The sequence below is a fragment of the Pristiophorus japonicus genome, chromosome 20, assembly GCF_044704955.1.
Source record: "Pristiophorus japonicus isolate sPriJap1 chromosome 20, sPriJap1.hap1, whole genome shotgun sequence".
Taxonomy (NCBI): domain Eukaryota; kingdom Metazoa; phylum Chordata; class Chondrichthyes; family Pristiophoridae; genus Pristiophorus; species Pristiophorus japonicus.
In genome coordinates, this window is record NC_091996.1 from 78639737 (window position 1) to 78663680 (window position 23944).

General features: G+C 45.8%; 1 protein-coding gene across 1 annotated transcript; it reads left to right on the top strand.

Annotated features, from left to right (window-relative positions):
- Nucleotides 1-3983: 3983 nt before the first annotated feature.
- LOC139232784 (gastrula zinc finger protein XlCGF57.1-like) lies at nt 3984-22547 on the top strand. Its single transcript, XM_070863279.1, has 2 exons — nt 3984-4560; nt 20329-22547. Exons 1-2 carry the CDS (start codon nt 3984-3986, stop codon nt 21111-21113), a joined length of 1362 nt encoding a protein of 453 aa, XP_070719380.1. The 3' UTR covers nt 21114-22547.
- The last annotated feature ends 1397 nt before the right edge of the window (nt 22548-23944 follow it).

The window sequence follows — 23944 nt, forward strand, 5'->3', positions numbered from 1 at the left end:
CAGGCCAACATCCCCAGCATTGAAGCACTGACCAAACTTAATCAGCTCCGCTGGGCAGGCCACATTGTTCACATGCCAGACACAAGACTCCGAAAGCAAGCACTCTACTCGGAACCGCTTCATGGCAAACACGCCAAAGGTGGGCATAGGCAACATTACAAGGACACCCTCAAAGCCTTCCTGATAAAGTGCAACATCCCCACCGACAACTGGGAGTCCCTGGACAAAGACAGCCCTAAGTGGAGGAAGTGCATCCGGGAGAGCGCTAAGCACCTCGAGTCTCATTGCTGAGAGCCACACCCATCTGAGACCCTCATAATTTTATACACATCAATTAAGTCTACCCTCAGCCACCTCTATTCCAAAGAAAACACAATACCTCCAGAGTCTTAAATTTACTGCCTGAAAGAGTAGTAGAGGCAGAAACCCTCATTGCATTTACAAAAGTACTTGGATATGTACTTGAAGTGTCATAACCTACAGAGCTACGGACCAAGAGCTGAAAAATAGGATTAGAGTGGATAGCTCTTTTTCGGCCGCACAGACACGATGGGCCAAATGGTCACCTGTGTTGTAAACTGCTATGATTCCATGACAACAATCACCTCCTGTCTGATATAAACCAACCCTTGTCACTGACACTAACTGGACTGGAAAAATATATTAAAGGGTAAGACAGTAGAAATGCAGTGGCAAACATTTAAGGAGATATTTCATAACTCTCAGCAAAGATTTATTTAAGTGAGAAATAAAGATGCTAAGAGAAGGATGAACCATCCCTGACTAACTAAGGAAATAAAGAATGGTATCAAATTGAAAAAAAGGCATTCAATGTTGCGAAGGACAGTGGAAGGCCAGAGGATTGGGAAATTGTTATAAACCAGCAAAGGACGACTAAAAAAAATGATAAAGACAAAGAAGGTAGCACATGCCAGCAAACTAGCAAGAAATATAACAGACAGTAAGAGCTTCTGGAGGTAAATAAAAAGGAAATGAGTAGCTAAAGTAAACATTGGTTCCTTAGAGCATGAGACTGGAGAATTAATAATAGAAACATGGAAATGGTAAAGGACACTGAAAACATCCCAATAGTTGATAATCAAGGAGCTATTGCGGGGGGGGGGGTCTTAAAACTAGAGATAAAGTACTAAGCAAATTAATGGGACCAAAGGTAGACAAGTCCCCTGGACCTGATGACATGCATCCGATCGTCTTAAAAGAAGTGGCTGCAGAGATAGTGGATGCACTGGTTGTAATCTAGCAAAATTCCCTGAATTCTGGAGAGGTTCCAGCGGACTGGAAAACCGCAAACGTTACACTCCTATTTAAGAAAGGAGGGAGACAGAGAGCAGGAAACTATAAACCAGTTAGCCTACCATCTGGAGTCCATCATTAAGGAAGTAGTAGCAGGACATTTAGAAAATCATATTGCAGTCAGAGTCAGCATGGTTTTATGAAAGGGAAATCATGTTTGACAAATTTGCTGGAGTTGTTTGAGGATATAACGAGCAGAGTGGATAAAGGAGAACCAGTTGATGTCATATATTTGGATTTCCAGAAAGCATTCGATAAGGTGCCACACAGAAGGTTACTGCACAAGGTTTGAGCTCAAGGGGTTGGGGGTAATATATTAGCATGGATAGAGGATTGGTTAACTAATGGAGAACAAACAGAGAGTCGGGATAAATGGGTCATTTTCCGATTGGCAAACTGTAAATAGTGGGTTGCCAAAGGGATCAGTGCTGGGGCCTCAACTATTTACAATTTATATTAATGACTTGGATGAAGGGACCGAGTGTAACGCAGCCAAATTTGCTGATGATACAAAGATAGGTGGGAAAGCAAGTTGTGAGGAGGACGCAAAGAATCGACAAAGGGATATAGATAGGCTCAGTGAGTGGGAAGAAATCTGGCAGATGGACTATAATATGAGAAAATGTGAGGTTATCTACTTTTGTAGGAAATATAAAATGCAAATTATTTAAATGGGAACGATTACAAAATGCTGTAGTACAGAGGGAGTCCTTGTACATGAAATGCAAAAAATTAGCATGCACGTACAGCAAGTAATCAGGAAGGCAAATGGAATGGTAGCCTTTATTGCAAGGGGGATGGAGTATAAAAGTAGGGAAGTCCTGCTACAACTGTACAGGGTGTTAGTAAGACCTCACCTGGAGTACTGCACACAGTTTGGGTCTGGACTTGTCTCCATTCCCGTACCGAGGGGATTGCTACACCAGACGGGAGGGGCAACATTTGGGGACACGGATTCCTCACCAATTCCCATTCCCCTTCATTCTGGTGGATAATGGAGGGGCCACTGTGTGTAATGTGCAAGTCAGTAAGAATTGTCAGCAAGCTTTCTAATTTGAGATTTTATTCAGTTGAAACTTTCACACACTATTGTAGATTTTGTATCAAAGATCAGTTTCGGATTCAAGTAAAAGTTCATAATTTTATTGCAAACTAAATTTCTGCTGAGAGTTCCTGAATTAAGGGGAAAGATAACACACAGCATTTCTTAAATGGACACTGCAGCCCCGAGAACACGATCAGCAATATATCCAGAATATTAAAGTCCAGCCCAGTTATAGGATTATTAACATCAGCAGAAACAAACCTCAACTGTCAGAATGAACATGGTTCAGTCGGGATGTGATTAACAGCAGCAATAACAGCAGGTTCCAACCCCTGCAGTCACTTGTGAACTCACGGTGTCTTAGCACGCAGGTTGACCATTTGAATCCCTTCCCACACTCAGAGAAGGTGAAAGGCCTCGCCCCAGTGTGAACTCGCTGGTGTGTCAGCAGGCTGGATGAACAAGTGAATCCCTTCCCAAACTCTGAGCAGGTGAACGGCCTCTCCCCAGTGTGAACTCGCTGGTGAGTTACAAGTTGGGATGACTGAGTGAATCCCTTCCCACACACCGGGCAGGTGAATGGCCTCTCGCCAGTGTGACTGCGTCGATGAATTTCCAGCGCAGACGGTGATCTGAATACCTTCCCACAGTCATCACATTTCCACGGTTTCTCCAGGGTGCGGGTGTCCTTGTGACTCTCCATGGTTGGACGATCAGTTGCCGTCTCGCCCACGCACACAACACGTGTGCGGTTTGTTCCCACTGTGAATGGTGCGATGCTTTTTCAGGCTGTGTAACTGGTTAAAGCACTTTCCACAGGCAGTGCACTGGAACAGTCACTGGGGTGTGTGTGTCTCGGTGCTTTTCCAGTCACACTGATATTTGAAATCATTTCCCACAGACAGAACAGACAAACATTTCTCCTTCCACTTTCAAAGGCTGATGATATTCAGATCCTGATGAAACGATTGACTCCGTCAGATCTTGACGTGATGTTTAGTTTGTGTTTCCTGTCTGAATATCTCCCCTTCTAATACGCTGTAAAAGGAGATAACAAAACTCATCACTGTCAGTACAAGACAGAAATTCAGGTTAGACACATCTAGTTTCCATGGAACATTCTTTCCTCTCTTTTTCTTCCAAAGCTGTAAATCCCTGTCCCACACATTGCCCCTCCTGCTGTGCTGAAATCCAAATCAACACGCATTTCTGGACTGTTTCTCCTCCATTCCCAGTTTTCACCACCAATTCTGATTGGGTTCAGCTCTGCACTCACTGGTTCCCCTCCCTCGGCTGAAGGTGCTGACTCTGGCTGGGTTCAGTTCTACACTCACTGGTTCCCCTGCCTCTGCTCTCCTGATGGTGCTGACTCTGGCTGAGTTCAGTTCTACACTCACTGGTTCCCCTCCCTCTCCTCTCCTGATGGTACTGACTCTGGCTGGGTTCAGTTCTACACTCACTGGTTCCCCACTCCTCCCCTGAAGGTTTTTATTCTCTGCTAAGTTAGTACTTAGTCTTTAAATAAAGGTGAGTTAAATCAGTTGATTGCTGAGTAGTTGCTGGGTGTGTTTTTCTAACGTTTAGAGTTTAGTTCCATTTGATAGTTGCGAGTGTAACTAGAGGGATGGCAGGACAGCTCAGTCCCATGGATTGCGCATCCTGTGGCATGTGGGAAATCTTGGATGCTTCGTGCGGCCGGGACAACCAAGTGTGCAGGAGGTGTCTCCAGCTGCACCAACTCGAGTTCCGTGTTTTGGAGCTGGAGCGGCAGCTGGGGACACTGCAGAGCATCCGTGAGACTGAGAACTACGTGGATAGCACGTTTCTAGAGGCAGTCACCCTGCAGCTTAAGAGTGTGCAGGCAGATAGGAATTGGGTATCCACTGGACAGAAGAGGAGGACTATGCAGGTAGTGCAGGACTGCCCTGAGTCCATCTCGCTCTCCAACCGGTACTCTGTTCTGAGTACTGGTGAGGGCGATGGTGGCTTTGGGAATAAGAAGAATGGAAGAGCTATCATGGTCGGGGATACAATAGTCAGGGGAGCAGACAGGTGTTTCTGCGGCTGCAGACGTGACTCCAGGATGGTATGTTGCCTCCCTGGTGCCAGGGTCAAGGATGTCACTGAGCGGCTGCAGGGCATTCTCGGGGGAGAGGATGAAGAGCCAGTGGTCATGGTCCATATCGCAACCAATGACATGGGTAGGAAGAGGGATGAGGTCCTGCAGGCAGAGTTTAGGGAGCTAGGAGAGAGATTAAAAAGCAGGACCTCAATGGTAGTAATCTCCGGATTACTCCCGGTGCCACGAGCTAGTGAGTAAAGAAATAGGAAGATAGAGCAGATGAACGTGTGGCTGGAGCGATGGTGCAGGCAGGAGGGCTTTAGTTTCCTAAGGCATTGGGACCACTTCTGGGGGAAGTGGGACCTGTACAAGCCAGAGGGGTTGCACCTCAACAGAGCCGGGACCAATATCCTCGAGGTTTGCTAATGCTGTTGGGGAGAGTTTAAACTAGATTGGCAGGGGGATGGGAACCTGAAAATAGGTTCAGTAGGGAGGGGATAAAGCTTGAATTAGAAAGCAAAATTAAAGAAAGTGAGTTTGAAGGAGAAAGGAAACAAGCAGGAAAAAAGGGTAAAAAAACAAATTTAAAGACACTTTGTCTAAATGTGCGTAGATGACTTGACGGCACAAATAGATACAAATGGGTATGATCTGATAGCCATTACAGAGACGTGGTTGCAAGGTGACCAGGACTGGGAATTAAATATTCAGGGGTATTTGACAATCCGGAAGGACAGACAGAAAGGAAAAGGAGGTGGGGTAGCTCTATTGATAAAGGATGGATCACCAATAATGAGAAACTATATTGGCTCATATGATCAGTTTGGGTGGAAAAAAGGAATAATAAGGGGAAATAGTCACTGGTGGGCATAGTCTATAGGCCCCCTAACAGTAGCAACTCTGTTGGTCGGAGTATAAACTAGGAAATAGTGGGGGCTTGTAAAAATGGAACAGCAATAATCATGGGTAATTTTGACCTCCATATTGATTGGACATATCAATTGGTCAGTGTAGCCTTGAGGAGGAGTTCATAGAATGCGTAAGGGATGGGTTCCTTGAGCAGTATGTAACAGAACCAACCAGCGGGCAGGCTATATTGGATCTGGTCCTGTGTAATGAGACAGGATTAATAAACAATCTCCTAGTAAAGGATCCCCTTGGAATGAGTGATCATAGCACGGTTGAATTTCAAATTCAGATGGAGGATGAGAAAGTTGGATCTCAAACCAGCGTACTAAGCTTAAATAAAGGAGACTACAAAGGTATGAGGGCAGAGTTGGCTAAGTGTACTGGGAAAATAGATTAAAGTGTAGGACGGTTGATGAACAGTGGCGTACATTTAAGGAGATATTTCGTAACTCTCAGAAAAATATATTCCAGTGAGGAGAAAAGGGTGTAAAAGAAAAGATAGCCATCCATAACTAACTAAAGAAATAAAGGACGGTATCCAATTAAAAACAAAGGGCATACAAAGTGTCCAAAATTAGTGGGAGGACAGAAGATTGGGAAGCTTTTAAAAGCCAACAAAGAATGACTAAAAAAATGATTAAGAAAGAGAAGATAGACTATGAAAGTAAACTAGCACAAAATATAAAAACAGATAGCAAGAGTTTCTACAGGTGTATATATAAAGGAAAAGAGTGGCTAAAGTAAATGTTGGTCCCTTAGACAACGAGGCCAGGGAATTAGTAATGGGGAACATGGAGATGGTAGAAACTCTGAACAAATATTTTGTGTCAGCCTTTACGGTAGAGGACACAAGCAATATCCCAACAGTGGATAGTCAATGGGCTATCGAGGAGGGAGGAACTTAACACAATCACAATCACTAAGAGGTGGTACTCAGTAAGATAATTGGACTAAAGGCAGATAAATCCCCTGGACCCGATGGCTTGCATCCTGGGGTGTTAAGAGAAGTAGCAGCAGGGATTGTGGATGCATTGGTTGTAATTTACCAAAATTGTCTGGATTCTGGGGAGGTCCCAGCAGATTGGAAAACTGCAAATGTAACTCTCCTATTTAAAAAAGGAGGCAGTCAAAAAGCAGGAAACTATAGGCCAGTTAGCCTAACATCTGTGGTTGGGAAGATGTTGGAATTCATTATTAAAGAAGCAGTAGCGGGACATTTGGAAAAGCATAATTTGGTCAGGCAGAGTCAGCATGGATTAATGAAGGGGAAGTCATGTTTGACAAATTTGCTGGAATTCTTTGAGGATGTAACGAACAGGGTGGTTAAAGGGGAACCAGTGGATGTGTATTTGGACTGCCAGAAAGCATTTGACAAGGTGCCACATAAAGATAAAATATGGGGTTGGGGGTAACATATTAGCATGGATAGAGGATTGACTAACCAACAGAAAACAGAGAGTCGGGATAAATGGTTCATTCTCGGGTTGGCAATCAGTAACTAGCGGGGTGCTGCAGGGATCAGTGCTGGGAACCCAACTATTTACAATCTATATTAACGATTTGGAAGAAAGGACCGAATGTAATATAGCCACGTTTGTTGACGATACAAAGATGGGAGGAAAAGCAAAGTGAGGAGAACACAAAAGATCTGCAAAAGAACATAGACAGGCTAAGTGAGTGGGCAAAAATTTGGCAGGCAGAGTAAAATGTTGGAAAGTGTGAGGTCATGCACTTTGGCAGAAAAAAAATCAAAGAGCAAGTCATTATTTAAATGGAGAAAAATTGCAAAGTGCTGCAGTACAAGGGATCTGGGGGTACTTGTGCATGAAACACAAAAGGTTAATTATTCAGGTACAGCTAGTGATCAGGAAGGCCAATGGTATCTTGGCCTTTATTGCAAAGGGGATGGAGTATAAAAGCAGGGATATCTCGCTGCAGTTATACAGGGTATTAGTGAGGCCACACCTGGAATACTGCGTGCAGTTTTGGTTTCCATATTTACAAAAGGATATACTTTCTTTGGAGGCTGTTCAGAGAAGGTTCACTAGGTTGATTCCGGAGATGAGGGGGTTGACTTATGAGGCAAGGTTGAGGAGGTTGGGCCTCTACTCATTGGAATTCAGAAGAATGAGAGGTGATCTTATCGAAACGTATAAGATTTTGAGGGGGCTTAACAAGGTGGAAGCAGAGAGGATGTTTCCACTGATGGGAGAGACTAGAACTAGGGGGCATAATCTTCGAATAAGGGGCCGCCCATTTAAAACTTAGATGAGGAATTACGTCTCTCGGAGCGTTGTAAATCTGTGGAATTCGCTGCCTCAGAGAGCTGTGGAAGCTGGGTCATTGAATAAGTTTGAGACAGAGATAGACAGTTTCTTAACCGATAAGGGATTAAGCGATTATCGGGGGTGGGCAGGGAAGTGGACCTGAGTCCATGATCAGATCAGCCAATAATGTATTAAATGGCGGAGCATGCTCGAGAGGCCATATGGCCTACTCCTGCTCCTATTTCTTATGTTCTTATGTTCCCCTCTCTCTCCTCCCCTGAAGTGCTGATTCGAGCTGGTTTCAGTTCCTCTCACGGGTTCCCCTCTCCCCCCACTGAAGATGCTAACTCTGTCTGGGTTCAGTTCTATACTCACTGGTTGCCCTCCCTCCCATCTGTCCCCTCCCCTTAAGGTGCTAACTCTGGCTGGGTTCAGTTCCACACACACACTGGTTCCCCTCCCTCTTCTCCCCTGGTGGTGCTCACTCTGGCTGGGTTCAGTTCCACACACACTTGTTTCTCCCTCCACCCCTGTAGACACTGACTCTGGCTGGGTTCAGCTCCCAGTCATTTGTTCCCCTCCCTCCCCCTCTCTTGAAGGTACTGACTCTGGCTCGGTTCAGTTCCACACTGACATCATTCACTTCGTCCCTGCACCAAGATGGCCACGGATGCGCTGTGCTACTCACTGAATCAAGATGGCGGAGCACTGAACCTGCCTTCCTGCACCAAGATGGCCACCATTAGCCTGGGCCTGCGAGAAAGCCCCCAAGCTGCAACCGCCGATATTCCGGTTATTATTCCGGGCTTGCGGCGGGCACTGGTTGTGAGTGATGTTAGTGTAGAAGAGAAACCAGCCAGAGTCAGCACATTCAGAGGAGGAGAACCAGTGAGTGTAGAACTGAACCCAGCCAGAGTCAGCACATTCAGGGGAGGAGAACCAGTGAGTATAGAACTGAACCCAGCCAGAGTCAGCACATTCAGGGGAGGAGAACCAGTGAGTGTAGAACTGAACCCAGCCAGAGTCAGCACATTCAGGGGAGGAGAACCAGTGAGTGTAGAACTGAACCCAGCCAGAGTCAGCACCTTCAGGGGAGGGGAACCAGATTCAGCAACTTCAAGGGAGGAGAGGGAGGGGAACCCAGCCAGAGTCAGCACCTTCATGGGAGGGAAATGGAGGGGAACCATTGAGTGTGGAACTGATCCAAGCCAGAGTCAGCACCTTCATGGGAGGAGGGGGAGTGGAACCGATGAGTGTGGAACTGAACCCAGCCAGAGTCAGCACATAGAAACATAGAAAATAGGAGCAGGAATAGTCCATTCAGCCCTTCGAGTCTGCAACACCATTCAATATGATCATGGCTGCTCCTCTATCTCAAAACCATAATCCCGCTTTTTCCCCATACCCCTTGATGCCTTTTATTTCTAGAAATCTATCTGTCTCCCTCTTAAATATTTTCAGTGACTTGGCCTCCACAGCCTTCTGTGGTAGAGAATTCCACAGGTTCACCACCCTCTGATTGAAAAGATTTCTCCTCATCTCGGTCCTAAATTTCCTACCCTGTATCCTGAGACTCTGACCCCTTGTTCTAGACTTCCCATCCAGGGGAAACATCCTCCCCACATCCATTCTATCCAACCTATTCAGAATTTTATCCGTTTCAATGAGATCCCCTCTCATTCTTCTAAACTCTAGTGAATACAGGCCTAGTCGACCCAATCTCTCCTCATACGACAGTCCTGCCCTGCCATGCTCTCCCTCTATGGCAAGTGTATCCTTTCTTAGGTAAGGAGACCAAAACTGCACACAATACTCCAGGTGCAGTCTCACCAAGGCCTTGTATAACTGTAGTCAGACATTCTTGCTCCTGTACTGAAATCCTCTTGCAGTGAAGGCCAACATACCATTTGCCTTCCTAACTGCTTGCTACACCTGCATGTTTGCTTTCAATGACTGGTGTACAAGGACACCCAGGTCCCTCTGTACATCGACACTTCCCCAGTCATCACCATTTAAAGAATACTTTGTCCTTATGTTTTTCCTACCAAAGTGGATAACTTCACATTTATCCACGTTATACTGCATCTGCCATGTGTTTGCCCACTCACTCAACCTATCTAAATCGCCTTGCAGCGTCTTTGCATCCTCCTCACAACTCACAATCCCACCTAGTTTTGTGTCGTCAACAAATTTCGAAATATTACATCTGGTTCCCTCATCCAAATCATTTATATATATTGTGAATAGCTGGGACTCAAGCACTGATCACTGTGGTACCCGACTAGTCACTACCCGCCACCCTAAAAAAGACCCATTTATTCCTACTCTCTGTTTCCTGTCAGTTAACCAATTTTCAATCCATGCCAATACATTACCCCAATCCTATGTGCTGTAATTTTACACACTGACCTCTTATGTGGGACTGTAAATGTTGATTCTTTTCCTCAATCTGGTTCAGTAAAATTACTGAGTCGAATACCTATTGTGCTTTAAACAAAGCAGTCTTTATTTTACCGGCTGGCAAGACTTACCAGACAGAAGATATACTCTCTCGATAGAGCGTACACACTCCCTACGGATAAGTGAAGTTACATCGTAAAGCGACAACAGTTATACATTTTTGAAAATAGATAACAAAATACAATTAGATTGACATTCTAACTCAGCCACTCATTAGTCAATCTACATGAGATGTTTTTACGAAAGCTCAAGCATTGCCTCTGAATGTTTCAATTTAGTGGTGTGACTACCAACTGAGACCTTGCAATTCTGCAGATGTATCCATATATTCATTTCATGTTACAATTTATGTTATTGGCAGGATTAGTAACTTGAAACCTTGGGAAAGACTGTTAACTGTGCTGATGTTGCACAATTTGCAATCTGACATTCTCCCAGCTATTCTTCCATGGCTTATACATAGAACTTCCGTCTACATACATAATACAGTCTGGATCTTCCATTGGTACATCAACTAAATCCTCCCTGACCGATGTGGCCTCCTGAATTAAGGATAAACAATCATGACTGGGTTCTTCCTCATCTTGGGGTGGCTCGGTAAGAAAACAAGCCGGATTGATGGCAGTACAGTACCGAAAGGTCAGCCTTGGATTATTTAGTAGGTAGATCTCATATCTACTTTGCCTAGCCATGGTAAGATGTTGAGTCTGCAGTTGACCCAAGAGGGCAGCTACGGAGTGAGAGGTATATACAACAATATCCTGCTGAAGAGTAAGGTTGGCGGAAGATTGTAGGCTATTGTAGATAGCAGTTAATATTTGAGTACATACGGGGTGTCCCAAGGCAACGGGATCTATTTTAGAAGAGTAGTAAGCAACAGGTCTATGTTTATCCCCGTGTTTCTGAGTTAAGACAGCGGTAGCACAATCTTTCATGATCGTATAATACAGTTGAAAGGGACGGTCGTAGAGGGGCCGTCCCAAAGCCGGAGCTTGCAGCAGGGCTATTTTTAGTTCCTTAAAGGCTTGGATGTCTGTGGTTTCTATTTTAAAGCTGCCTTCCTTGGTAGTGTACGGTGTGAGTTGCTTGGTCATCAGGGCAGCATTAGGAATCCAGGATCTACAGTAATTTATCATCCCCAACCACTGCCGCATTTGTCTAGCCGTGCTAGGGACTGAAAACTGGCAGATGGGTTTGATTCGACATGCCTCCAAGGCTCGGTGGGTGCCTGATAAAATGATCCCAAAAAATTTAACTTGAGACTGGCCAATTTTGACCTTTGACGGGGATACGATGTATCCCAGGGAGGACAAGTAATTCAATAACTGATTAGCATCCTCTCTATTACTTGATTCATCTACGCTGGATACCAGTAAATCGTCCACATACTGAATTAAAGTAAATCCCTTAGTCAGCGTGAGAGATTGTAACTGTTTCTGCAGGCACCTTGAGAATAAGGTCGGGGAGTGGATGAACCCTTGGGGAAGTCTAGTCCAGGTATATTGCTGCCCCTGGTAAGTGAAGGCAAATAGGTACTGACTCGCCTGGGCTAGCGGTAAAGTGAAGAAGGCGTGTTGGAGGTCTATTATTGTGAAGATCTTGGCGTCTGCTGGGATTAAAGACAGTATCTGTGCTGGGTTGGGAACCAGAGCATGCAGGGGCTGGACGATAGTATTGATAGCTCGAAGGTCTTGGACCAAACGGTATTCATTTGGTCTGCCTGGCTTAGGCACTGCCAGTATAGGAGTATTACACGGGGACTGGCATCGGACCAAAATCCCCTGTTCCATTAGCCCCTTAATCAGTCGGTATTGCCTGTGATTTCAGTGGGTACTGTCGGATAGAGGGCCAGTCCACATTGCCCTTCACTGGGATCTCAATCAGATCAATGGGAGTATAACCCACATGGGAGGGGTCCTCTGCCCACACATGAGGATCCACATAGTCAGGTATGTCCGAGCCAGTATGATGCTGCAGAGTCGTTAAGACCTTCTCGGGGTCCCCATGAAATTGGACTGTTCGGCCATGTTTTACGATTTGCACATCCCGGCTGGTAGGGTCAACCTCATCTATAGCCTTGCGTACTATAACTCCCAAATCTCTAGCATGGTGAGGGGCTAATACTTCACGAGCAATATGCGGTGCCATTGTTAGGGGCTGTTTCCACAGATTCTTCTCCACTTCCACAAAATCTGCCTCTCCTTCCGGTCCAGTCACTCTAGCCCTTAATAGAATTCCCTTCACTTCCCCTTCATGATCATGATAAAAGTTCTGCAGGTTCTGATTCTTTCCGCTGGGATCATATGCTAGGGTTACGTGATAGGGTGCCTGCGGCAGGTCCAGAGACCACCACTGAGGGGTTCTAGTGGTATAATACTGCCGCTTAAGGGTTTCCTGTTTTATAATAATCCCATCATCTCCACACTCCAAATGCAACTGGAATTTGCAGAGGAGGTCTCTAGCCATCAAGTTACAGTCCAGATTGGTAGTGATAACAAATCGATGTTCTACCGATTCTTCCTGGTAACCCACTTTAACTGGTTCTGACACCGGGAATGTCGAAATTTGTCCCAGGAATCCTGAAAGTTCCTGCGTTTCAGTAGAGGCAGGGAGTTTAAGCTTTGATTGCACAGAAGACATGAAGGCTCCCGTATCTATCAAAAAGGGTCTCCACTCATTCAGAATTTTTAACAATATCATTGGTTCGTCTTCCAGGGAGGATCCCTGCACAATCAAGCTGCGTAGTCAATTGGGGGACAATTGACCAAAGGGGTTGTTCTTGGAGAAGTTAGTGTAAGATCCTCCTCTTCCCCCTTGCCCCCCTCCTCTTCCTCCTCTTCCTGTTTCATGCTGACGGTAGGGGCAATTTTTATTCCAATGTCCTTCCTGCCCACAATTAAAACATCCATCTCGTCTTTCCCAGCCCCGACCTCTTCCCATACCAGGCCGGGGACAGTAGGGCGGTCCGTAATTAGTAGGTACCGGGCCATTTGGTTGTTCGATGTAACCGTATCCCTGTTTATCCACCCAACCCGGCACGCAATACTGCGGTTCCATCTGGTATCCCCTGGGGTCGGGTTTTGGTTCTTTTACCCGAGGCAGCTCTTCCTTTCTAGTCACGTATTCAGTCTTGACCCAGGTTGGGGGCGCACCTCCCCCCTCTCCTTTCTTTTCCTGCCAATAATATCTAACCGCCCTTTCCATCTGGGCTTTACTGTTATCTGCCCAATTCATATTATTTGTCCGGATAGCGTGAGCAATCGAATAAGGCAGGCACTGAAGTAGGATAGCGCAGAATTGAGGAGAATCCTCTCCTGCCCTGAAGGCATTATCTCCTGATTGACTCCCGTATATTTCAATAAATCTTTCCATAAATTCATCGGCAGTTTCTTCACGTTTGGGTTTAGTTTCTAATACTGTGGCCATACTGATGGGCTTCTGAAGGGTCGTGGTGAGAGCATTGAAGATAGCGTTTAGGCGATCCTGGATATCGTTAGGGTGTGAAACCAACAATGCATCATGAGTAGCACATCCTAGGTGAGTTAAAAATCGGGTATGTTCAGTTGGGCTCAAGGTTTGCTTTACCAAGGCCCACAGGCCCCTTGATTCTGCATTATAAACTGAAATAGTTGTTCGAAGGTAATCTATAAATTTGATAGGTTCTTTTTTCCGTTCTGGTATGTTAGCCATAAGGGCCATAATTTCGTTCGGTTTCCAGGGCACATTGACATCTACAGTGGGGTGGTCTGCAGCTTGTTGTGCATCAGGGTTTGGCATTGGTCTGACAGGGAATTGGTGTCGGGACTTGGAAATTTCTAGGTCGGAGGATGTTTCGGAGCTGTCTGACTGCTTGACAGTTCTGCGTCTCGATCGGCGGGGGTGTTTGCTATGTTTTTCACAACTTGGACTGGTAGATTGACTAGAAGATTTACGGGACTGTCTGTGATATCGAGATATAGTTTTGCCCTTTCGAGTGTGAGAGCTGGTCCTTTCGGCTATATTGCTTGTGAACTGGGGATCCGAATCGCTATCAGAGGATGAGGAGTCAGTTTGGGTTTGTTGCTTTGGTGGTATGGGGTTGTTCTTAACTCCTCTCGCCGGAGTGTAAGGTGGAGGGTGTTGGGAAGAGGACTGGAGCAAGGGGCCAGGGGGTGCGGGAGGCGCCGTTGGGCGCTGAGTCAGTGACCACTCATCAATTTCATCATCAGCCTCGGTTAACACAAAGCCAGCCATTTTACTACGTAGTCGGTCAATACCTTTCTCAGAGGTCCCAGAGGTTCTCTTAATATATTTCTCGTGCCCACATTCTTTTTTTAAGACGTCTACAGTTTTAACATGTGTTCCCTCTGTCAATGAGAATCCTAATTTAATAGCATTTATTTGCCAACTTGACAGAAGTGATGCATCTTTTAATTTTTGACAATAATGTCGCCATGTTGCAATTAAATTTTTGTCCCCTTTTCCTCGTTCCCTTCTCCAAATTAATCCCTGTGCTTTTTTTGCTACCTCTACACTTCTAGTGCCACCTAGAGGCCACTGGTCATCTCCTAATAATTTGTTCAGGGCTCCTGATAATTTTCTAAAGTCTTCAGCTCTTTCAGGGAATTCCTCACATAACTTTTGTAGCAGACTATCCGCATCCGTTGTTTTATCCAACTGATTACCCATTTTCACGCTGTCCCTCGTATTACCGTGTCATTACGCATTCATGTCGTCATGCGATTTGAACAAACTTAAAACAAACAGACTTTACTAAAACTAACACAGAGCCGCGTCGCCCCGCGGCTCGCGTCGCCACGCGATTCGAAACACTTGAAATAAACGGACTTTACTAAACTAACGCAAAGCCGTGTCGCCCCGCGGCTCGCGTCACCGCGCGATTCGAAACACTTGAAATAAACGGACTTTACTAAACTAACACAAAGCCGCGTCGCCCCGCGGCTCGCGTCACCGCGCGATTCGAAACACTTGAAACCAACAGACATACAATAAACAGACTTACTAAAATCAGCACTGACTTTGATATTACTTCGCGGTTCGAGTCGCTGCGCATTCGCGTCGGCCCACGTTCACTCGGCCGCGCGCTCGCGCCGCCGCACATCTCACGTCACTACGCGTTCACGCTGCCGTGCGTCTGCGTCAGCCCTCCTTCACTTGGCCGCACACTCGGGCCGCTGCACGTCTCGTGTCGCTACGCGTTCCACGCTGCTGCGAGTCTGCGTCAGCCCTCCTTCACTTGGCCGCACACTCGCACCGATGCACATCTCGCGTCGCTACGCGTTCCATGCTGCTGCGCATCTGCGTCAGCCCTCCTTTACTCGGCCACACGCTCGCGCCGCCGCACGTCTTGCGTCGCTGCGCGATCGCGCTGCTGCGCGTCCGCGTCGGCCCTACCTTTCGAGTTGCTGCGTGATTTAAATTCAATCAGTGCCTAGACGGGCCAAGTGATATACGAGGTCGACGTCACACCTGACTTGAACACCTATCCTCTATTTAAATCCCCATAAGCCTTATTTAATTCCCTGTGAGCCTAATTTTCTAAATTTGATTTCTTATGAGCCTTATTTAATTTCTTTTAGTCTCCAAATTTCCCTATCCTTTCGCGTCACTGCGCAGTTTAAATTCAATCAGTGCCTAGACGGGCCAAGTGATATACAAGGTCGACGTCATACCTGAATTGAACACTTATTTCTAAATTTAGAAGGTATTTGCCAGATTGTTATGGATCTCGTTCAGACACTACCCGAGAACCAGCGAGTGGCTAAACTTTTCTCAGACTTTTGAAACCGGGGGAAACTGGAACAGTATTGAAATCATACTCACTCCAGTGGCCACTTTCCCCCTGTCTCGTCCAAGGCTAGTCTGGCTCTTAATTCGCAAGTTTTCAGCAGTCGTCCATTGAGATCCTACTTCTGACACCAAATGGAAATGTTGATTCTTTTCCTCAATCTGGTTCAGTAAAATTACTGAGTCGAATACCTATTGTGCTTTAAACAAAGCAGTCTTTATTTTACCGGCCAGCAAGACTTACCAGACAGAAGATATACTCTCTCGATAGAGCGTACACACTCCCTACGGATAAGTGAAGTTACATCATAAAGCGACAACAGTTATACATTTTTGAAAATAGATAACAAAATACAATTAGATTGACATTCTAACTCAGCCACTCATTAGTCAATCTATATGAGATGTATTTACGAAAGCTCAAGCATTGCCTCTGAATGTTTCAATTTAGTGGTGTGACTACCAACTGAGACCTTGCAATTCTGCAGATGTATCCATATATTCATTTCATGTTACAATTTATGTTATTGGCAGGATTAGTAACTTGAAACCTTGGGAAAGACTGTTAACTGTGCTGATGTTGCACAATTTGCAATCTGACATTCTCCCAGCTATTCTTCCATGGCTTATACATTTTCATATATCCAGTTTACTTTACTGTCTTTAATTCCATATATTCCGTTCAGATATCCACAGGACTTCATCAAAGGCCTTCTGAAAATCCAAATATACTACATCCACTGGTTCTCCCTTATCTATTCTATCAGTTACATCCTCAAAAAACTCCAGTAGGTTGCCAAACATGATTTTCATTTCATAAATCCATGTTGACTTTGTTTAATCCCGTTGATATTATCTAAGTGTGCCGTTATCACATCCTTTATAAAAGATTTCAGCATTTTCTCTACTACTAATGACAGGCTATCCGGTCTGTAGTTCCCTGTTTTCTCTCTCCCTCCTTTTTTAGATAGTGTGGTTACATTTGCCACCCTCCAATCTGCAGGAACTGTTCCATAATCTATAGAATTTTGTAAGATGACAACCAATGCATCTACTATTTCCATGGCTACCTCTTTTAGTACTCTGGGATGCAAATCATCAGGCCCTGGGGATTTATCTGCCTTCAGTCCCATTAGTTTCTCCAGCACTATTTTCTTACTAATAATCATTTCCTTTAATTCCTCTTGTTGTGGATAAATGTGAGGTTATCCACTTTGGTGGTAAAAACAGAGAGACAGACTATTATCTGAATGGTGACAGATTAGGAAAAGGGAAGGTGCAACGAGACCTGGGTGTCATGGTACATCAGTCATTGAAGGTTGGCATGCAGGTACAGCAGGCGGTTAAGAAAGCAAATGGCATGTTGGCCTTCATAGCGAGGGGATTTGAATACAGGGGCAGGGAGGTGTTGCTACAGTTGTACAGGGCCTTGGTGAGGCCACACCTGGAGTATTGTGTACAGTTTTGGTCTCCTAACTTGAGGAAGGACATTCTTGCTATTGAGGGAGTGCAGCGAAGGTTCACCAGACTGATTCCCGGGATGGCGGGACTGACCTATCAAGAAAGATTGGATCAATTGGGCTTGTATTCACTGGAGTTCAGAAGAATGAGAGGGGACCTCATAGAAACGTTTAAAATTCTGACGGGTTTAGACAGGTTAGATGCAGAAAGAATGTTCCCAATGTTGGGGAAGTCCAGAACCAGGGGTCACAGTCTGAGGATAAGGGGTAAGCCATTTAGGACCGAGATGAGGAGAAACTTCTTCACCCAGAGAGTGGTGAACCTGTGGAATTCTCTACCACAGAAAGTAGTTGAGGCCAATTCACTAAATATATTCAAAAGGGAGTTAGATGAAGTCCTTACTACTCGGGGGATCAAGGGTTATGGCGAGAAAGCAGGAAGGGGGTACTGAAGTTTCATGTTCAGCCATGAACTCATTGAATGGCGGTGCAGGCTAGAAGGGCTGAATGGCCTGCTCCTGCACCTATTTTCTATGTTTCTATGTTTCTATGTTCACTAGACCCTTGGTTCCCTTGCATTTCTGGGATGGTATTTGTGTCCTCTTCCATGTCTGTAAAGGCTCTACATTTTTCTTCACGAATCTTTTTCTTTTTACGTACTTGTAGAAACTTTTGCAGTCAGTTTTTATGTTCCTTGCAAGTTTACTCTCATGCTCTATTTTTCCCCTCTTAATCAATCCCTTGGTCCTTTTTTGCTGAATTCTAAACTGCTCCCAATCCTCTGGCTTGCTACTTTTTCTGGTAACTTTGTATAACTCCTCTTTGGATCTAATACTATCCTTAATTTCTTTTTTTAGCGATGGTTGGCCACTTTTCCTTTTGTGTTTTTATGCCAGAAAGAAATGTATAACTGTTGCAATTCATTCATTCGTTCCTTAAATATTAGCCATTGCCTATCCACCATCATGCCTTTTAATGAATCTTCCCAATCTATCATAGCCAATGCATTCCTCATACCTTCATAATTTCCTTTGTTTAGATTTAGGACCCTAGTTTCGGATTGGACTACTTCACTTTCCATCTTAAGAAAGAATTCAATCATGTTATGGTCACTCTTCCCTAAAGGACCCCGCACAACAAGACTGTTAATTAACCCCTTCTCATTACACAATACCCAATCTAGGATAGCCTGTTGCCTGGTAGGCTCCTCAGTATACTGGTCTAAAAAAAACATCTCTCGGAGCACCTTCAGAGGAGGTGAGGGAAGGGAACCAGTGAGTGTCGCAGCCAGAGTCAGCACCTTCAGGTGAGGGGATGGAGGGGAACCAGTGAGTATAGAACTGAACCCAGCCAGAGTCAGTACTTTCAGAGGAGCAGAGGGAGGATAACCAGTGAGTGTGGAATTGAACCCAGCCAGAGTCAGCATCTTAAAGGGAGGAGAGAGATGGAAGGGATGGGTACCAGTGATTGTAGAACTGATTCCAGCCAGAGTCTACACTTTCAGGGGAGGAAAGGGAGGGGAACTAGTGAGTGTGAAATTGAATACAGCCAGAGTCAGCACCTTAAGAGGAGGGGCAGATGGTAAGGAGGGGAACCAGTGAGTGGAGAACTGAACCCAGCCAGAGTCAGCACCTTCAGGGGAGGAGAGGGAGGGGATCCAGTGAGTGTAGAACTGAACCCAGCCAGAATCAGCATCTTCAGGGAAGGAGAGGGAGGGGAACCAGTGAGTGCGGAGCTGAACCCAGCCAGAATTGGTGGTGAAAACTGGAAGTGGAGCAGAAACAGTCTAGAGATGTGCGATGATTTGGATTTCAGCACAGCAGGAGGGACAGTGTGTGGGACAGGGATTTACAGCTTTGGAAGAACAAGAGAGGAAAGAATGTCTTGTACTGACAGTGATGAGTTTTGTTATCTCCTTTTACAGCGTATTAGAAGGGGAGATATACAGACAGGAAACACAAACCAAACATCACGTCATGTTCTGACGGAGTCAATCGTTTCATCAGGACCTGAATATCATCGGCCTTTGAAAGTGGAAGGAAAAATGTTTTTCTGTTCTGTCTGTGGGAAAAGATCTCAAATATCAGTGTGACTGGAAAGGCACTGAGACGCACACACCTGAGTGAGTGTTCCAGTGCACTGCCTGTGGAAAGAGCTTTAGCCAGTTACACAGCCTGAAAAAACATCACACCATTCACAGCGGGGAGCAACTGTAAACGTGTTGTGTGCGTGGGCGAGGCTTCAACTGATCGTCCAACCTGGAGAGACACAAGGACACCCGCATCACGGAGAAACCGTGGAAATGTGGGGACTGTGGAAAGGGATTCCATTCCCCGTCCCTGCTGAAAATTTATCGATGCAGTCACACTGAGGAGAGGCTGTTCACCTGCCCCGTGTGTGGGAAAGGATTCACTGAGTTATCCCAACTTGTAGCTCACCAGCGAGTTCACACTGGGGAGAGGCCATTCACATGTCCCGAGTGTGGGAAGAAATTCACTCAGTCATCCCACCTGCTGACACACCATCGAGTTCACACTGGAGAGGGGCCGTTCACCTGCCCCATGTGTGGGAAGGGATTCACTTGTTGAGTTTTGTTATCTCCTTTTACAGCGTATTAGAAGGGGAGATTTTCAGACAGGAAACACAAACCAAACATCACGTCAAGATCTGACGGAGTCAATCGATTCATCAGGACCTGAATATCATCGGCCTTTGAAAGTGGAAGGAGAAATGTTTCTGCTGTCTGTGGGAAATGATTTCAAATATCAGTGTGACTGGAAAAGCACCGAGATGCACACACACCTGAGTGAATGTTCCAGTGCACTGACTGCAGAAAGAGCTTTAACCAGTTACACAGCCTGAAAAACTTCGCACCATTCACAGCGCGGAGAAACTGTAAACGTGTTGTGTGTGTGGACGAGGCTTCAACTGCTAGTCCAACTTGGAGAATCACAAGGATACCCGCACACTGGTGAAACCGTGAAATGTGGTGACTGTGGGAAGCTATTCAGATCACCGTCTGAGCTGGAAATTCTCGACGCAGTTACACCGGGGAGAGGCTGTTCACCTGCCCTGTGTGTGGGAAGGAATACACTCAGTCATCCAAACTTGTAACTCACCAGCGAGTTCACACTGGGGAGAGACCGTTCACCTGCCCCGAGTGTGGGCAGCGATTCACTCAGTCATCCCACCTGCTGAAACACCAGCGAGTTCACACTGGGGAGAGGCCGTTCACCTGCTCACAGTGTGGGAAGGGATTCGCTCAATTATCCACCCTGCAGTCACACCAGCAGGTTCACACTGGGGAGAAGCCGTTCACCTGCTCACAGTATGGGAAGGGATTCACTTGTTCATCCAAGCTGCTGAAACACCAGCGAGTTCACACTGGAGAGAGACCATTCACCTGCTCTGAGTGTGGGAAGCGATTCACTGGGTCATCCGACCTGCTGAGACACCAGCGAGTTCACACTGGGGAGAGGCTGTTCATCTGCTCCGAGTGTGGGAAGGGATTCACTCAGTCGTTCAGCTTGCTGAGACACCAGCGAGTTCACCCTGGGGAGAGGCTGTTCACCTGCTCTGAGTGTGGGAAGCGATTCACTGGGTCATCCGACCTGCTGAGACACCAGCGAGTTCACACTGGGGAGAGGCTGTTCATCTGCTCCGAGTGTGGGAAGGGATTCACTGGGTCATCCGACCTGCTGAGACACCAACGAGTTCATACTGGGGAGAGGCCGTTCACCTGCTCTGAGTGTGGAAAGGGATTCACTCAGTCATCACACCTGCTGAGGCAACAGCGAGTTCGCAAGTGACTGCAGGGTTTGGAATCTGCTGTTATTGCTGCTGTTAATCACATCCCGACTGAACCATGTTCATTCTGACAGTTGGGGTTTGTTTCTGCTGATGTTAATAACCCTATAACTGGGCTGATCTTCAATATTCTGGATATATTGCTGATCGTGTTCTCGGGGCTGCAGTGTCCATTTAAGAAACACTGTGTGTTATCTTTCCCCTTAATTCAGCAACTCTCAACAGAAATTTAGTTCTCAAAAAAATTATGAACTTTTACATTGATCCTAAATTGATCTTTGTTACAAATCTACAATAGTGTGTGAAAGTTTCCACTGAATAAAATCTCCAATTAGGAAGAGCTTGCTGACAATTCTTACTGACTTGCACATTACACACAGTGGCCCCTCCATTATCCAGCAGAAAGAAGGGGAATGGGAATTGGTGAGGAATCCGTGTCCCCAAATGTTGTCCCTCCCGTCTGGTGTTGCAATCCCCTCGGCACGGGAATGGAGAAAGGTCCACACCAAAAATGTGCACAGTACTCCAGGTGTGGTCTTACCAATGCCCTGTACAGGTGCAGCAGGACTTCCCTACTTTTATACTCCATCCCCCTTGCAATAAAGGCCAGCATTCCATTTGCCTTCCTGATTACTTGCTGCACCCGCATAAGGAGCGGTGTACGGCCCACGGTGCCGCATGGAGGCCCCGACTTGCGAGAAACCATCAGCGGCAGGTCGGGGCCATAAAGGAGCGGCGTGCGACCCAGGGAGCAGCGTGGAGGCATTCCACTACAAGGTCCAGCGCGAGCTGGTGCAGGAGGGTGACGGCAGCGAAGAGTGATGTCAGCAAGGTCCAAGTCGGTGATTGGAGCGTGGGCAGATGCAGCAGGAGCGGCGAGAGACTGTGGAGGTATGTGATCGGGCGCAGGGGAGGCGTGAGTTCAGGGCCTGTGACCCGAGGCAGCATGGGCTAGCCCACACTGCGATATGTGTGCACACTGGGTCCATGCAGCAGAGCAGGTCTCCAGTCGTCTTGGGTAATCCTTGCCACTGGACCAAGAACTAGCTCTGTCAAGCCCGTGTGGTGGCTGGTGTGCAACAGCCACCACACGTTAAAAAAATCCACGCACAAGCATCTTCCACCCTCCAGGATGTAGTTCGAGTTCTTTATTCGAAACACCTGTGAACTAGGCCTTTTCTTTGCTGTGGAAGCAAGTCATCCTCGTTTCGAGGGACTGCCATGATGATGATGATGATGATATTCACATCCCGACTGAACCATGTTCATTCTGACAGTTGGGGTTTGTTTCTGCTGATGTTAATATCCCTATAACTGGGCTGGACTTTAATATTCTGGATATATTGCTGATGGTGTTCTCGGGGCTGCAATGTCCATTTAAGAAATGCTGTGTGTTATCTTTCCTCTTAATTCAGTAACTTGCAACAGAAATTGGTTTGCAATGAAATTAAGAACTTTTACTTCAATCCTAATTGATTTTTGGTACAAAATCTACAATAGTGTGTGAACCTTTCCACTGAATAAAATCTCCAATTAGAAAGAACTTGCTGACAATTCTTACTGACTTGCACATTACAGACAATGGCCCCTCCATTAACCACCAGAAAGGAGAATGGGAATTGTTGAGGAATCACTGTCCCCAAATTTTGCCCCTCCCGTCTGGTGTAGCAATCCCCTTGGCATGGGAATGAAGACACGTCCAGACCAAAACTGTGTGCAGTACTCCAGGTGTGGTCTTACCAATGCCCTGTACAGTTGTAGCAGGACTTCCCTGCTTTTATACTCCATCCCCATTGCAATAAAGGCCAGAATTCCATTTGCCTTCCTGATTACTTACTGTACCTGCATGCTAACTTTTTGAGTTTCATGTACAAAAAGCCCCAGATCCATCTGTACTACAGCATTTTGTAATTGTCCCCATTTAAATAATATATATTTTTTTTCCCACCAAAGGAGATAACCTGACATTTTACCAGATTATAGTCATCTGCCAGATTTTTGCCCACTCACTGAGCCTATCTATATCCCTTTGTAAATTCTTTGCATCCTCTTCACAACTTGCTTTCCCACCTATCTTTGTATCATCAGCAAATTTGGCTACATTACACTTGGTTCCTTCATTTAAGTCATTAATATCAATTGTAAATAGTTGAGGCCCCAGCACTGATCACTGTGGCACCTCACTAGTTACAGTTTGCCAACCTAAAAATGATCCATTTATCCTGACACTCTGTTTTCTGTTAGTTTGTCAATCCTCTATCCATGCTGATATATTACCCGCAACCCAGTGAACTCTTAGCTTGTGAAGTAACCTTTTGTGTGGCACCATATGGAATGCTTTCTGTGAATCCAAATATACGACATCAACTGGTTCTCCTTTATCCACTCTGCTTGTTACATCCTCAAACAACTCCAGCAAATTTGTCAAACATGATTTCCCTTTCATAAAACCATGCTGACTCTGTGTGACTGCAATATGATTTTCTAAATGTCCTGCTTCGACTTCCTTAATGCTGGACTCCAGTATTTTCCCAATGATAGAAGGCAGGCTAACTGGTCTATAGTTTCCTGCTCTCTGTCTCCCTCCTTTCTTAAATCAGGGTGTGACATGTGCGGTTTTGCAATCCGCTGGGACCTCTCCAGAATTCAGGGAATTTTGGTAGATTACAACCGACGCATCCAATATTTCTGCAGCCACTCCTTTTAAGACCCTAGGATGCATGTCATCATGTCCAATGGACTTATCCACCATGAGTCCCATTAGTTTGATTAGTACTTTATCTCTAGTATAGTGACTGTTTTAAGTTTCCCCCACCCCCACACCCCACAAAAG

What these genes read in the sequence shown, in the direction of transcription:
- LOC139232784 (XM_070863279.1), top strand. Translation starts at nt 3,984, where the DNA reads ATGGCAGGACAGCTCAGTCCCATGGATTGCGCATCCTGTGGCATGTGG. An exon ending in TATCGCAACCAATGACATGG is followed by an intron (nt 4,561 to 20,328) that starts GTAGGAAGAGGG and finishes TCACCGTCTGAG; the next exon opens with CTGGAAATTCTCGACGCAGT.